General features: G+C 53.1%; 1 protein-coding gene across 2 annotated transcripts in view; it reads left to right on the top strand.

The window, feature by feature from the left end:
* vars1 (valyl-tRNA synthetase 1) overlaps window positions 1-15,370 on the top strand; it is a 67,697-nt gene that overhangs the window by 19,533 nt on the left and 32,794 nt on the right. For both annotated transcript variants that reach the window (XM_060851067.1, XM_060851068.1), the window contains exons 10-17: window positions 1,825-1,906; window positions 3,399-3,518; window positions 5,410-5,518; window positions 6,576-6,664; window positions 8,859-8,949; window positions 11,279-11,403; window positions 12,682-12,785; window positions 13,014-13,172. In XM_060851067.1, coding sequence (XP_060707050.1) covers window positions 1,825-1,906; window positions 3,399-3,518; window positions 5,410-5,518; window positions 6,576-6,664; window positions 8,859-8,949; window positions 11,279-11,403; window positions 12,682-12,785; window positions 13,014-13,172 — 879 coding nt within the window. The remainder of the gene's footprint in view (window positions 1-1,824; window positions 1,907-3,398; window positions 3,519-5,409; window positions 5,519-6,575; window positions 6,665-8,858; window positions 8,950-11,278; window positions 11,404-12,681; window positions 12,786-13,013; window positions 13,173-15,370) is intronic.

Below are 15,370 nucleotides of genomic sequence, written 5' to 3'. Positions count from 1 at the left end.
TTGAGAAGGTGGGGGTGAGCTGCATTTCCTGCCTCTGTCCCTAGTTGCCCCCCTTGAGAAGGTGGGGGTGAGCTGCATTTCCTGCCTCTGTCCCTAGTTGCCCCCCTTGAGAAGGTGGGGGTGAGCTGCCTTCTTGAACCGCTGCAGTCCATGTGCTGTGGGTAGACCCACAATGTCCCTTAGGGAGGGAATTCCAGGATTGGGACCCAGCCACACTGAAGGAACGGACGATATATTTCCAAGTCAGGATGGGGAGGGGCTCGGAGGGGAACTTGCAGGGGGTGGGGTTCCCATGGATCTGCTGCCCCTTGTCCTTCTGGATGGAAGTGGCCGTGAGTTTGGAAGGTGCTGCCTGAGGGTCTTTGAGTTTCTGCAGGGAATCTTATAGCTGGTACACACTGCTGTTACTGAGCGTCGGGGGGTGGAGGGAGGGGATGTTTGGGGAGTTTCTGCAGGGTATCTTGTAGGTGGTACACACTGCTGTTACTGAGTGTCGGGGGGTGGAGGGAGGGGATGTTTGGGGAGTTTCTGCAGGGTATCTTGTAGATGGTACACACTGCTGTTACTGAGCATCGGGGGGTGGAGGGAGGGGATGTTTGGGGAGTTTCTGCAGGGTATCTTGTAGATGGTACACACTGCTGTTACTGAGTGTCAGGGGGTGGAGGGAGGGGATGTTTGGGGAGTTTCTGCAGGGTATCTTGTAGATGGTACACACTGCTGTTACTGAGTGTCGGGGGGTGGAGGGAGGGGATGTTTGGGGAGTTTCTGCAGGGTATCTTGTAGATGGTACACACTGCTGTTACTGAGTGTCGGGGGGTGGAGGGAGGGGATGTTTGGGGAGTTTCTGCAGGGTATCTTGTAGATGGTACACACTGCTGTTACTGAGTGTCGGGGGGTGGAAGGAGGGGATGTTTGGGGAGTTTCTGCAGGGTATCTTGTAGATGGTACACACTGCTGTTACTGAGCGTTCGGGGGGTGGTGGAGGGGATGTTTGTGGATGTGGTACCAATTAAGCGGGGGCTGCTTTGTCCCTGGATGGTGTTGTGTGTTGTTTGAGCTGCCCCCATCCAGGGCAAGTGGGGAGTATTCCCTCACCCTCCTGCCTTGTGCCTTGTAGATGGTGGAGTTATTTGCTGTGGTATCCCTAGCTGCAGTGTTTATGTGGTGAATCCAGCTCAGTTTCTAGTTAATGGTAACCCCCGGGATGTTGACAGAAGAGGAAGCTGTGATGGTGACCCGGCGTAGACAGTAAATCCTGTCCCAGCCCCTGACCCGCGAGTGAACTAAAACAAAATAAAATTCCCTCTTGTTGGTGATGGTCATTACCTGGCAATTGTGTGGCCACTCTGCAGCACAAAGCTGCACGTTGTCCGGATCTTGCTGCCTTCGGATTCAGGACTGGCTCAGAGTTTCCAACCCTGAGGCCTGTTTGATGTGGAGGGGCATAACCTCCCACCCGAGTGCACAGCAGGATCCCACATCTCCTGTTCCGTGTTTGACCTGGTATGGGACATCAGTCGAGTTGGGTAAATCCAGCCCACCCCGTCCCCCCGGGCCTTGGAGCTGATCTTGTGCTGGTGCTGTCAGGGAGGGCAGGGTGGCTCTCCCTCGGCACTGCCAACCAAGGCGCGGCACTCCAGTGGGATGCAAACCCCCTCGGCTCGGAGTCCAGCTGATCCCGGAGATCCGGAGGGAAAGGCTGAAGCGTGTCTGTCTCCGCTGCACCTTGAAGGCACCTGACCCTCTCGTGTCACCAGCGGTTTATGTTTTGAAATCTCTGAGCTGGCTCTGCAGTTTCCTAAACATTCCTTCTCCCTCTGGCAGGAAAGGCGACCGGATTTACCACCAGCTACGGAAGCTGGGCTCCTCTCTGGACTGGGACCGTGCCTGCTTCACTATGGACCCGGTGAGTATTCCTGGGCAGGCCGTTCACCTCAGTGGGGGGAGATAGTCTTAAGTCGGGGGGGAATGGGGACTGATACTCCAGCTCTGCGTTCATCCCCCGTCTTCCCCGTAATGGTGAGGCAGTATCGTCACCGGACCTATAACCCAGAGGGGGAGGACAGAGAATCCCACCACAGTCCCTGCTGAAATCTTAGCTTCGTCTGTCAGATCTGGAACTCTCGGCTCAGTCATGAGCTCCGTCAATCGTCATTAAAAAAAACAGAATCCCCCCCTGGCTGTTAGAGAGAGAAATGTGCCTTCCTTTCCCCTACCTGCACGATGTGTCTCCTGTCAGTGCTCACTTCTGTTTGTTCATGGGATGTGGATTTTTAGAGATTCATTCATGGGAGGAAGGTGTCGCTGGCTAGACCAGCTTTTGTTACCCATCCCTAATTGCTCCAGAGTGCAGTTACCCAGATTGCGGTGGGTCTGGAGTCACATGTAGGCCAGACCAAGTAAGGATAGCAGTTTCATTGATTCCAGATTTTTATTGAATTCAAATTGCAACACTTGCTGTCCCAGGCTTCGAACCCAGGGCCCCAAAACATTACCTGGGTCTCTGGGTTAACAGGCCAACAGGAAAACCACCAGGCCATTCCCTCCCCGTCCCGTGTCACTGGCTGGGCCAACATTTATTGCCCCTTGCTAAAAGCCCTTTGAGCTGGTGGCTTGTTTCGGGCCATTTGGCAGGAGGAGCGTTAAGAGTCAGCCATGTTGCTGTGTCGCCTGGGGTCACATGTAGGCCAGACGGGGTAGTGGGCTGCAGATGGCCATCCCGGATGTAAACCCAGATTGGTCTCTCCTGTCATTAGGTCAGTTTGTCGTTCCAGATTTCTGAAAATTTATTCTAAAGACGTCGCCATCTGCCCTCGTGGGGTTCGAACCCAGTGTCTCAGCCTTGGAGTTCTGTATCACCAGTCAATTGGCGTTGCCAATAACACCACTGACTCTCCATAAGCAAGGGGGTCAGTTCGAGGGGCAGTTAGGGACTGGCAATAAATGCCAGCGATGTCCATGAGAGGGGAGGGGGGAGAAGGAGAGCACTGGAATGGATTGTTCACCCAGACATTGCCCACTCGCTTCGGGCTGAGACACCAAGAGATGTTTCTGCACGCAGTGGGCAGTTGGATTCCCTACCCCACCCCCTCTCCCAATCCCCACCCCCCCGGCGACTCGGGAATATGTTTAAGCTCGGGGCAGGTGGGCAGGATCCAACCTCTATCTTGGCAGGTTATAGGGAGCGAACAGCAACGTGGTTGTTTGATGTGAAGAGACGTTACAAAACCTCGACCGTGGTGCCCCTCGCTCTCGGTGGGTGGGGAACTAGTTTGGGGCCAGCTATATTCTGTGTGGGTGGGGGCGGAGGTGCTGTACACCAGGCCCCCCCCCCCCAGAATGGGGCAGCCTGGGAGGTACAGGATTAATGGGTGAGATCTCTCCTCCTCCTCCCACAGAAACTGTCGAGAGCTGTCAAGGAAGCGTTTATCCAGCTGCACGACGAGGGGGTGATCTATCGCAGCACGCGTCTGGTGAACTGGTCCTGCACACTGAACTCTGCCATCTCTGACATCGAGGTACCGTACTCAGCCTGTCCTGGTGGGCCTTTCCAAACCCACCCGCTCTCCCATAAGGAGCAGAATCAGGCTCTTCGGTCCATCCAGTCCACTCCCGTCATGTCATCGTGGCTGATATGTTTCTCAACCCCATTCTCCTGCCTTCTCCCCGTAACCCTTCACCCCCCTCCCAGTTACTGATCGACAACCTGTCTACCTCTGTCTTAAACACACTCAGTGACCTGCCCTCCAGAGCGCTCTGTGGCCATCAGCTTCGCAGAGTCCCCAGCCTCTGCCTGATGAAATTCCAACTCCTCTCAGTTTGAAAGGGTTGTCTCTCCTTCGAGTGGAAACACCTTCTCCATGTCCACTCTATCCAGGATTCTGTAGGTTTCAGTCAGATCCCTTCCCCCACTCCCCCCCCCCCCCCCCCCCCCCGCCCCATCCTTCTAAACTCCATCGAGTACAGACCAAGAGTCCTCAACCCCTCCCCATTTGACAAACCCTTCATCCCCAGGGGGTCATTGTTGTAAACCCCCCCTCTGGGCCCCCTCCAACACCAGCGCATCCTTCCTCTGTTGAGGAGATCCAAACAGCCCCCACAGTCCTCCCGGTGTGGTCTCACCGAGGCCCTGCCCAGTTACAGTGAGATATCCCTGCTCCTGTACTCCAACCCTCTCACTATCGAAGCCAACATCCCAGTTCCCTTCTTCACCTCCTGCTGTTCCTGCAATGTTTACTCTCAGCGACTGGTGTACAGGAACACCCAGGTCTCCCTGCACCTCCCCCTTTCCCAGTCTCTCGCCATCGGAGGATAATCTGTTTTCCTGGTTTTGCTATCCTTGGATATTCAGTTCACATCCTTGGTCACCCTGTAACCTCACGTGCTGTGGCTTTGTTTGATTCTAGTGTGGGCTTTTAAATTCATTCTTGCAATGTGGCTGGGTCCCAGCATTTACTGCCCTGTCCCTAGTTGCCCCCCTTGAGAAGGTGGGGGGGTGAGCTGCATTTACTGCCCCTGTCCCTAGTTACCTCCCCTTGAGAAGGTGGGGGTGAGCTGCATTTACTGCCCTGTCCCTAGTTGCCCACCCCCTTGAGAAGGTGGGGGGGTGAGCTGCATTTACTGCCCCTGTCCCTAGTTGCCCCCCCTTGAGAAGGTGGGGGTGAGCTGCATTTACTGCCCCTGTCCCTAGTTGCCCCCCCCCCCGAGAAGGTGGGGGTGAGCTGCATTTACTGCCCTGTCCCTAGTTGCCCCCCCTTGAGAAGGTGGGGGTGAGCTGCCTTCTTGAACCGCTGCAGTCCATGTGCTGTGGGTAGACCCACAATGTCCCTTAGGGAGGGAATTCCAGGATTGGGACCCAGCCACACTGAAGGAACGGCCGATATATTTCCAAGTCGGGATGGGGAGGGGCTCGGAGGGGAACTTGGAGGGGTTGGGGTCCCCATGTACCTGCTGCTCCTTACTCCTCCTGGGTGGGTTTGAAAGGTACAGGTTTAAACTGTTCCTGAAAACCGATCTTGAATAAATGCTTGGACCACCTTCCAGTAACGGTCTGTCAGTCTGGCCGTGCAACACTCCCCAGGGCAGTGGACGACGTGGAGAAGGGGGAGAGGAGATCGGACCTGATAGCATTTAATGGCGGAGCAGATCTGAGGGGCCTTCTCCAACAGCTAGACCTTTCCACTAGTACCAGTGTCAAGGTGGTGCTTCTCATTGACAGGGCAGTGCAGCATTCTGCTCACCAGGATGAGGAATTGGCTGGGGGTCCGAGAGGTGGCAGGGGCTGGGTAAGTGGGATAGGTGGTGGGGATTGGGGGTTCCAGTCGCGAAGGGCAGGAGTGGGGGCAGTTACGTTCCCGGCCGGTGGGAATCAGCGGGAGATTCACGTCGAGGTATGGTTGTCTCCTTCAGGTGGATAAGAAGGAGCTGACGGGACGGACTCTTCTCCCGGTGCCCAGTTACAAGGACAAGGTGGAGTTCGGGGTCCTCGTCTCTTTCGCCTACAGAATCGATGGCTCGGGTGAGTTTCCGGGCGCTCCCGGCTACAGTCTGGTTCACTCCAGTGAACCGGTGTTCAATGCTGTCACACCGGACCTGGCCATTCAGCCCATTGGGTTCTATGAAAGAGCTGGCTCTTATCTCTCTCTACCACCTCCCCTCCAAGACAAAAGGCTTTGGCTTAATGTTGTCACCACCCATCCTTCGATGATCCCAGTGGGTACGATCCCAGCCTGTGACCTCTCCTCCTAAACTAACCCCACCCCTCCAGCATGCTGGGAATGAGAAAGGTGTGGGGTTTGTAAATGTGCAAGCTGAGATCAGTATACAAAGCCTGAAGATGTTCTGTAACCCAGCAGGGAAACAGGCCCTTTGGCCCAACTCGCCCATGCGTACCCAGTTTTCCCAATTTAAATTAGTCCCATTTGCCTGTGTTTGGTCCGTATCCCTCCCTCCCGTCCCATCAACGTAGCTGTCTAAATGTTTCTTACATGACAAAATTGTACTCTCCTCTACCAGTATCTCTGGGAACCTGTACCACACATTCCCTACCCTCTGTGAAAAACATTGTCCCTGTGCACCCTTCTGTATCTCTCCCCTCTCACCTTAAACCTTTGCCCTCTAGTTTTAGACTCCCCTACCCTGTCTCCCTTCTCTATGCTCCTCATGATTGTATAGACTTTGAAAGGAGACCTCCATCTCCTATACACCAAGAGAAAGAGGCCCAGCCAATCCAACCTCTCCTTATAATCCAAACCTTCCAGTCCCAGTAACATCCCAGTAAATCTTTCCTGTACCCTTTCTGGTTTAATAATAACCTTTCTGTAGGAGGGTGACCAGAGCTGCAGGCTGTGTACCCAATGTGGCCTCACCCAGGTCTTGTACAGCTGCAACATGACGTTCCACCTCCTGTACTCTGACCGATGAAAGCAAGCATTCAGAAAGCAGCCTTCGCCACTCTGTCTTCCCATGGCTCCACTTACAAGGAACCACCCACCTCTATAATACCTAGATTGCTTTGTTCAGCTCTTTAAACATCCCAGCACCGGCCGATCATGCCCTTCCCTATGTCGTTGCAGATGAGGAGGTGGTAGTGGCAACCACTCGAGTTGAGACCATGCTGGGAGACACTGCAATCGCTGTCCACCCTCAGGACTCCAGATACCAGGTAACACCCAGGGCGGGGCGAGGGGGGTGGGAGGAGCGTGGGGGTGTTGCTGTTGTGTCAGCACAGGAGTAGGCCATTTGGCCCTTCGAGCCTGCTCCACCATTCACTCGGGTGATCCCACACCCCTCGGGCCTGCTTTCCTGCCCTTTCCCGTTAACCCCTCGATTTCCCGACCGACCACGAATCTCTCTGACCCGAGCCCCGATGTCTGACCTGTGTAAATGAAACTGAAGGTCCTCAGACCAGCAGGAACCGGGAAGGTGTTTCAGCAACGGAAGTCTGTTTCCCGGTTTGCAGTGTGCGTAGGATAGCAGTGGGTCGGAGCGGCCAGCCCTGTCTATGTGAGGGTGAGGCAGGAACGGCCCATTCCAGTCGCTCAGCGTTCACTTCCATCCCATTCCCTCAGCTTTGGTCTTTCCCAACGCCATCAGTTTTAGATAGATTAGATTACTTACAGTGTGCAAACAGGCCCTTCGGCCCAGCAAGTCCACACCGACCCGCCGAAGCGCACCCACCCACCATTCCCCTATGTTTACCTCTCCACCTAACACTATGGGCAATTTAGCATGGCCAATTCACCTAACCTGCATATTTTTGGATTGTGGGAGGAAACCGGAGCACCGGGAGGAAACCCACGCAGACACGGGGAGAATGTGCAAACTCCACACAGGTTTGTCTCTGTTTGCAACGAGACCTCTGGCCTCGCGGGTTTGGGGAGTCTCAGCCCCGTCACTGTTAAATCTCCCATCTCTACGACTTGCTCCCAAACGGCTCTGTGGCCAACTCTGTCTTAGCGTCCTCTCGTTTGGACACCCAGGACTGTGCGAGGGAGCAGGGAAAATAAACCGACCTTCTGCTCACAGCTGTCGGAACCCGAAACAAGATTTTACACGTTGTGTGGCCAAGTACAGGGTCGGAGCATGGAGAGACCTCCCTTCAGGCTGGTCTTCAAAGCCTGAGAGTTCCCTGAAAGCCTGTACTCCCATTTACCTCCTCCCTTGCACAGAAGGTCATTCGGCCCATTAAGCATATTCTGTCTCCCTGAAAGAGATTTCCAGTTCAGCCCAATTCTGTTCGGCCTTTTCCTTCTGACTTGCAAGCTTTCCTTTGGACTGAAGCTCCCATTGCCTTTATGACAGTTAGGATCACAGAATCCCTATAGTGTGGAAGCAGGCCATTCAGCCCATCGAGTCCGCACCAACCCGCTGAAGACCATCTCACCAACCCTATCCTGGTAACCTCGCATTTCCCATGGCTAATCCACATAACCTACATATCCCTGGGCACTATGGGACAATTTCCCATGGCCAACCCACACTAACCTGCACATGCCTGAGCACTATGGGACAATTCCCCATGGCCAATCCACCCTAACCTGCACATCCCTGGACACTATGGGACAATTCCCCATGGCCAATCCACCCTAACCTGCACATCCCTGGGCACTGTGGGACAATTCCCCATGGCCAATCCACCCTAACCTGCACATCCCTGGGCACTGTGGGACAATTCCCCATGGCCAATCCACCCTAACCTGCACATCCCTGGGCACTATGGGACAATTTCCCATGGCCAATCCACCCTAACCTGCACATCCCTGGACACTATGGGACAATTCCCCATGGCCAATCCACCCTAACCTGCACATCCCTGGGCACTGTGGGACAATTCCCCATGGCCAATCCACCCTAACCTGCACATCCCTGGGCACTATGGGACAATTTCCCATGGCCAATCCACCCTAACCTGCACATCTTTGGATTGTGGGAGGAAACCCACGCTGATATGGGGAGAATGTGCAAACTCCACACGGACAGTCTTCCGAGACTGGAATTGAACCCAGGTCCCTGGTGCTGTGAGGCTAACCACTGAGTCACCTTGCCACCCACTGAATTGTCTTGCCCCACCCTTTTGGACATTGAAACCCGACAATTCACTTTGTTTTAGGTTTTAACCAAATCTCTCAAATCTTTGTCCCAAGCAGAGCCAGTTTCTCCCACTCAGTCTGACCTACCCCACCCCACCCCGCCCCGCCCCAACGTGGCTTTGAGTGTGAGAGTCTGTGTAGAAATGGGGTAACGAGCTGGGGAATGGCTTCATGTTCAGGAATTTGAAACTCACCGGCACAGCTCACCAGGTCTCTTGTAAACCGAAAGTGAAGTTTGGTTTATTGTTTTCGCTCTCTGCCCTGTAGAATCTGAAAGGGAAGTTCGTCATCCACCCTTTCTGTGACCGGAAAATGGCCATCGTCTTCGATGAGTTTGTGGACATGAGCTTTGGAACAGGTACGGTCCCCAGGGTCCCCCTGAAGGTGGGGAGGGGCAGGACTTGGCTTTCTGTAGCGCTGTCTGTAGGCATGGTCCCCTCTCGCTGTGTGTGTGTGTGTGTGTGTGTGTGTGTGTACAGCAAACTCCCAGTAACAGCAATGTGACCAGGCGATCTGTTTGGAGCAAGGTTTCCCGAGAGGGTCGATTGTCACCAGTCGGCTGACAGGGTAAAAACAAGGGCTGCAGATGCTGGAAACCAGATTCTAGATCAGAGTGGTGCTGGAAAAGCACAGCAGGTCAGGCAGCATCCGAGGAGCAGGAAAATCGACGTTTTGGGCAAAAGTCTTTCTTCAGGAATAGAGGCAGGGAGCCTGCAGAGTGGAGAGATTAATGAGATGGTTTTCATCTCCATCAGCCCCTGTGCAGTGGCACGTGCAGGCCAGGAGAGGGTGGTATTGCATCATTTTAAACGCAAGGGAGCACTTTATCTCTCCACCCTTCAGGCTCCCTGCCTCTATTCCTGATGAAGGGCTTTTGCCCAAAACGTCGATTTTCCTGCTCCTCGGATGCTGCCTGAACTGCTGTGCTTTTCCAGCACCACTCTGATCTAGAACCCAGTAGGCTAACAGCATACATCTCGACCTTACTCCGCTACCTGCCTTGTCTCTGTCACGGTTCCTGAATCGTCCCTCCGCCTATCCAACTTCTGGAGCAGCTGCAATTCCCTTTCAGTTCAACCTTCAGGAAGATGGTGAAAATTCCCTCTGGGTCACCCATGTCCAGTCGGGGAAGGAAATCTTAACTGGTCTGGTCTGCACGTGACTCCAAACCCACAGGGATGCGTTTGACTCTTAAATGACCCCTAGGCAACTAGGGATGGGCAATAAATGCGGGAGTGCAGGGAAGATTTCCCAGGCTGCTTCTGGGGTTGGCGGGACTGACACACAAGAGAGATTGACTAGGTTACCGTGCGGCACGGTGGCTCAGTGGTTAGCACTGCTGCCTCACAGCTCCAGGGACCCGTGTTCGAATCCAGCCTCGGGCGACTGTCTGTGTGGAGTTTGCACATTCTCCCCATGTCTGTGTGGGTTTCCTCCGGGTGCTCCAGTTTCCTCCCACAGTCCAAAGATGTGCAGGTGAGGTGAATGGGCCATGCTAAATTGTCCGTAGTGTTAGGTGTGTTAGTCAGAGGGAAATGGGTCTGGATGGATTACTATTTGGAGGGTCAGTGTGGACTTGTTGGGCCAAAGGGCCTGTTTCCACACTGTAGGGAATCTAATCTTAGGATTGTTTTCACTGGAGTTCAGATGGACGAGGAGGGATCTCATAGAGACTTCTAAAACTCAACAGGACGAGATGGGGTCGATGCAGGGAGGGTGTTCCTGAGAACGGGTGTATCCAGAACCAGGAATCATAGTCTGAGGATTTGGGGTGGGTCACATAGGACAGAGATGAGGAGAGATTGCTTCACCCAGAGAGTGGTGAGCCTGTGGAATTCATAGGCAAGGTCTTTTCCCTGGGTTCGGGGAGTCCAGAACTAGAGGGCACAGGCTTAGGGTGAGGGGGGAAAGATATAAAAGAGACCTAAGGGGCAACTTTTTCACACAGAGGGTGGTACGTGTATGGAATGAGCTGCCAGAAGAAGTGGTGGAGGCGGGTACAATTGCAATATTTAAGAGGCATTTGGATGGGTATATGAGTAGGAAGGGTTTGGAGGGATATGGGCTGGGTGCTGGTAGGTGGGACTACATTGGGTTTGGGATATCTGGTCAGCATGGACGGGTTGGACTGAAGGGTCTGTTTCTGTGCTGTACATCTCTATGACTCTAAGTAGCTGATGCCAAATCATTGAATGTATTCACAAAGCAGCTGGATACAGCACTCGGGGGCGAATGGGGTCAGAAATGATGGGGAGAAAGCAGGGTTAGGCTTTGAGTTGGACGATCAGCCATGATGGTGATGAATAGCAGAGCAAGCTGGAAGGGCCGAATGGCCACCTCCTGCTCCTATTTTCTATGTTTCTATAACCAGTGACGCCCACATTCTGTGAATGAATGATTAAAAATGTTTATTAATTTGTTAAAAATTACAAAGCCCCTCACCCTGAGGACAGTGTGTACCTCGGTGTTTTTATTTGATGTTTGGCTTTCCCAGCTGTGTCTGACAGGACGCTGGTCTCTGGGTGGAGAGCAGGCTGTTCCTCATGTTTGTGACAAAGTGCACGTGGGCGGATCTCTCCTGGCGTTCCGGATTTGCGGTTGACCTATTGGGAGAAGTAGCCAGACAGCTGTCGGACTGTTTGTAATGTCACCCTTTTGTCCTTTCCTTTTTTATTATGTCAACTCAGGGGCCGTAAAGATCACACCAGCTCATGACCAGAACGATTATGAAGTGGGCTTGAGACACAGCCTTGAGTTTGTAAACATCATGGACAATAATGGCTGTCTCATCAACGTCCCAGAACCGTTTTTGGTAAGTACCTTCCCACCGGGATTTTCTAATTCCCGGCAGTTACTGAGTCACAGGAAGGACATAACACACAAGCAGCCCATCATTCCTGCACGATCTCGCCAAACGAACATCGTTTCCCAGGGCCCTATCTCCTGCCCTATCTCTCACACTCCCCACCCCCCCATTTCCATCCTCTGTCCCTCAGGAATGCCTCAGTTGAACCTGCCCCCTCCCCCTCCATTCCCAGGCAGTACATTCCCCACCCTCACTACCCGCTGGGTGAGAAACTCTCTCCCTCACTTCACCCTCCCTCCATTTGTACATCCCTTTAAATCTACCCCCCTCTCGTTCCTGTTCCTTTTCCGAGTGGGAACAGCTTCTCCCTCCCTCCTCTGTCCAGCCCCCCTCTCCCCCCTCGGGATTATGAAAACCTGTCTCAGATCTCCCTCTCCCAGCCCCCTTCTCTCCCAGAGAGAACACTCCCACCCTCTTCCATCTCTCCTCATCGCTGACCTTTCCCCATCCCTGGATCCGTCCTTGTAAATCCCTCCTGCCCTCTCTCTCCGACGTGTTCCCCATCTTCCCGATAATGTGGGGCCCACACCTGGACACAATCCTCCAGCTGGGGTCTAACAAGGGGCTGGGACAGGTTCAGCATCAGCCCCTTGCTCTTGTACTCTGTGCCCCTGTTAATAAACCCGAGGGCACTGTGTGCTTTACTCACTGCCCCCTCTCCCTGTCCCCTCACCTTCAGTGATCTGTGCACATTTACCCCCAGCTCCCCCTGCTCCTGCCCCCCCCTTTTAATATTGCCCCCTTTCCCTTTTTATATTGTCTCTCCATTAGCTGCTATTTTTCCTGTCATAATGCTGTTTCAAAAAGGGACTTTCCATTTTAGCACAACTACGTTTAGTGATTTAGTGTCTGCTCCCCACACTCCAAGGACAGGGACAGCACAGGGTTAGATTCAGAGTAAAGCTCCCTCTACACTGTCCCCCATCAAACACTTCCAGGACAGGGACATCACGGGGTTAGATACAGAGTAAAGCTCTCTCTACACTGTCCCCCATCAAACACTCCCAGGACAGGGACAGACGGGGTTAGGTACAGAGTAAAGCTCTCTCTACATCATCTCCCCTTTAAACACTCCCAGGCTAGGGAGAGCACGGGGTTAAGATACAGAGTAAAGCTTCCTATACACTGTCCCCCTGTCCAACCCTCCCAGGGACAGGTGAACCTAAGCTTGATATTTGTGAATGACATGAGGTTTTTCTACCCCCCCCCCCCACCCCTCCCCAGGGAATGAAGCGGTTTGATGCTCGGAAAGCTGTCCTGGACGCGTTGGTACAGAGAGGCCTCTTCAGAGAAGTGAAGGACAATCCCATGGTGGTCCCAGTCTGCAGGTAAGGAGCACCTGCCAGGCTTACTGCTGCAGGGTGGCACCACTCCGTCACCCCCGAATCTACCCGGGACATGTTTGAAAACAGCTTGAGACGCAGCAGTTAATGGCCGGCCAGGAGTTTGGGTTTTATTTGTTTCTGTAACCTGCCCTGGCGGACGGAGGGAGCTGAGAGCTGCACCTGGAAGTCAGTAACCTGGAACACTCTGTCTGTGTCTCTTTCCTTTGTCAGTCGTTCCAAAGACATTGTGGAACCTCTGCTGAAACCCCAGTGGTATGTGCGTTGTGACGAAATGGCGAAAATGGCGGCCGACGCGGTACGGAACGGAGATTTGAAAATCATCCCCGAAAATCACCTCAAGACCTGGTTTAATTGGATGGATAACATCAGGTAGGCACTGCACTGGGAGAGGCACCAGGTTGGTTCTGACAGGTTAGAAGCACAACCAAGTACAGCTTCCCTCGATCTGGTTGGGACACACTCGCAGGTTTTATCCCCAGATAAAAACCGAGAGAACGGCAGGTACTGCCGATCTGAAACGGAAACAGAGAGATTGCTGGAAAAGGTCAGCAGCGTCTGTGGACAGAAATCAGAGTTAACGTTTCCGGCCCACTGACCCACCCTCAGAACTGATGGTCACCATGGCAATGGTTTTAAGCAGGAGATAGGGTGCACGGAGGGAGCGGGAAAAGAATAAATGAGAGATGGGGATAGAGCCGAAAGAGAGAGAGAAAAATGGTTGGGCATACAAGGGAGTGGCTCGTTTCAGAGGGTGAATAGCTATAATTGGGGACTGTTAGTGGCTGTTAATGGGTGTGTGTAATAGCAGTCTGTGTGATAACAAATCCTAGTATGCAGGGATTGGGGTTAGGTCATGGGAGACCTCAGAGAGTTTGGAGAAGATTTGTAACTCAGGTTGAAGTTCTGGATGTAGGTTTGCTCGCTGAGCTGGAAGGTTCTTTTCCAGACGTTTCGTCACCATACTAGGTAACATCTTCAGTGGGCCTCCAGACGTTTTTGTGGGCGGAATGTAGGTGTTTTTTTTTAAGATTAGATTCCCTACAGTGTGGAAACAGGCCCTTTGGCCCAACCAGTCCATACCGCCCCTCTGAAGAGCAACCCACCCAGACCCATTCCCCTACATTTACCCCTTCACCTAACACTACGGGCAATTTAGCACGGCCAATTCACCTGACCTGCACATCTTTGGACTGTGGGAGGAACCCGGAGCATCCAGAGGAAACCCACGCAGACATGGGGAGAACATGCAAACTCCACACAGACAGTTGCCTGAGGTGGGAAAGTGTTCTGCAAAGTGGTCACCCAGTCAGTACTTTGTTTCGCCCAGTGTCGAGGAGACCAGATTGTGAGCAGCGAATGCAGTGGACGAGGTTGTGGGAAGTGTAGGGTAAGCCTGGTTTATGTCTGTATATCCATGCAGAGGGTATCTTTTGGATCACTCTTTGACTCTAATTCCGACTTGAGATCTCGGCGTTCCAGAAGGTGAAAACCACAACACCGAGGGAAGGCGATAATAAACCGAGACACCTCAGCATTAACACAAGGAAACAGGAATAGGTTAACAACAAAAGCCTTTTTCAGGATGTCTGGCACACACTTCCACATGGAAAAAGCCATCCCCCTGAGTACACTGTCCGCACACTGGGGAGGGGACAGCTAAGGAGAGTCCATCATACAAAGCTCAAAGCTGGAATGTCACTGCCCTTACACTGTAACCTTCAGCTCAGTTGTGGATTGGAAATGGAATAGTTGATCCAATCTGCTACATTTGTCCTGAAATGCAGCTCGAAGTTGGAGATAATCCACTGGATATCGTGGTTTAGTTTCTCTGGCTCCCGGTTAGCTGATGATACGTCTGACCGGTGGTTTTGCTATTCCGTGATTTTGAAGCCTCCCTGTTTTCCCGACACAACTCTTCCCCCTCCCCCAACTCTCGTCAGCCACTTACAGCCTCCCTGTCTTTGTGCCCTTTTTGGAATCTATTTTACCCCAAACACCCCATGTCTGTGCCTTTTCTTTCCAAATCCTAGTTCCATCTTCCCGCGTAGGCATCACTGACAAGTCCAGTGTTTGTTGCCTGTTCTAAACTCCCCAAAAAACTCAGTAGCTTCTCTGACCATCCCAGAGGGCAGCAAAGAGAGTGGAGCCACATGTAGTCCAGACCAGGTAAGGAGGGCAGAAGGGTTTGACTGAAGCAGCTGCCCTTTTGCAGCAGTGGATTATTTTCGGTTTACGGTTATCGCTCACTGCTTTTCGTTCCAGATCATTTATTGATGGAGTTTAAACTCCAGCAGCAGCTGAGCTGCGTTTTGAAACCGTGTCCCCAGAACACTGAGGTCACCGGGATACCAGTCAGGGGACAGCCATCAGTTACCTCCCCTCCTCCCCTCCCCCTCCCTCCCCCCCCCACACCACAGCCTCCTCTTCCCCTGGGGCTGACGCCATTCTGCTGCCTGCTGAACATTTCCAGCATTTCCTGTCTTTACTTCCGATTTCTGGCATTTAGCTTTAATATTGGGGCTCACTGAGAGTCATAGAGTCATAGAGATGTACAGCACGGAAACAGA

This window comes from Hemiscyllium ocellatum, chromosome 35 (genome assembly GCF_020745735.1).
Source record: "Hemiscyllium ocellatum isolate sHemOce1 chromosome 35, sHemOce1.pat.X.cur, whole genome shotgun sequence".
In the NCBI taxonomy this organism is placed as follows: domain Eukaryota; kingdom Metazoa; phylum Chordata; class Chondrichthyes; order Orectolobiformes; family Hemiscylliidae; genus Hemiscyllium; species Hemiscyllium ocellatum.
Note: the sequence above shows the minus strand (reverse complement) of the source record. Positions and strands in the feature narration are given on the sequence as shown.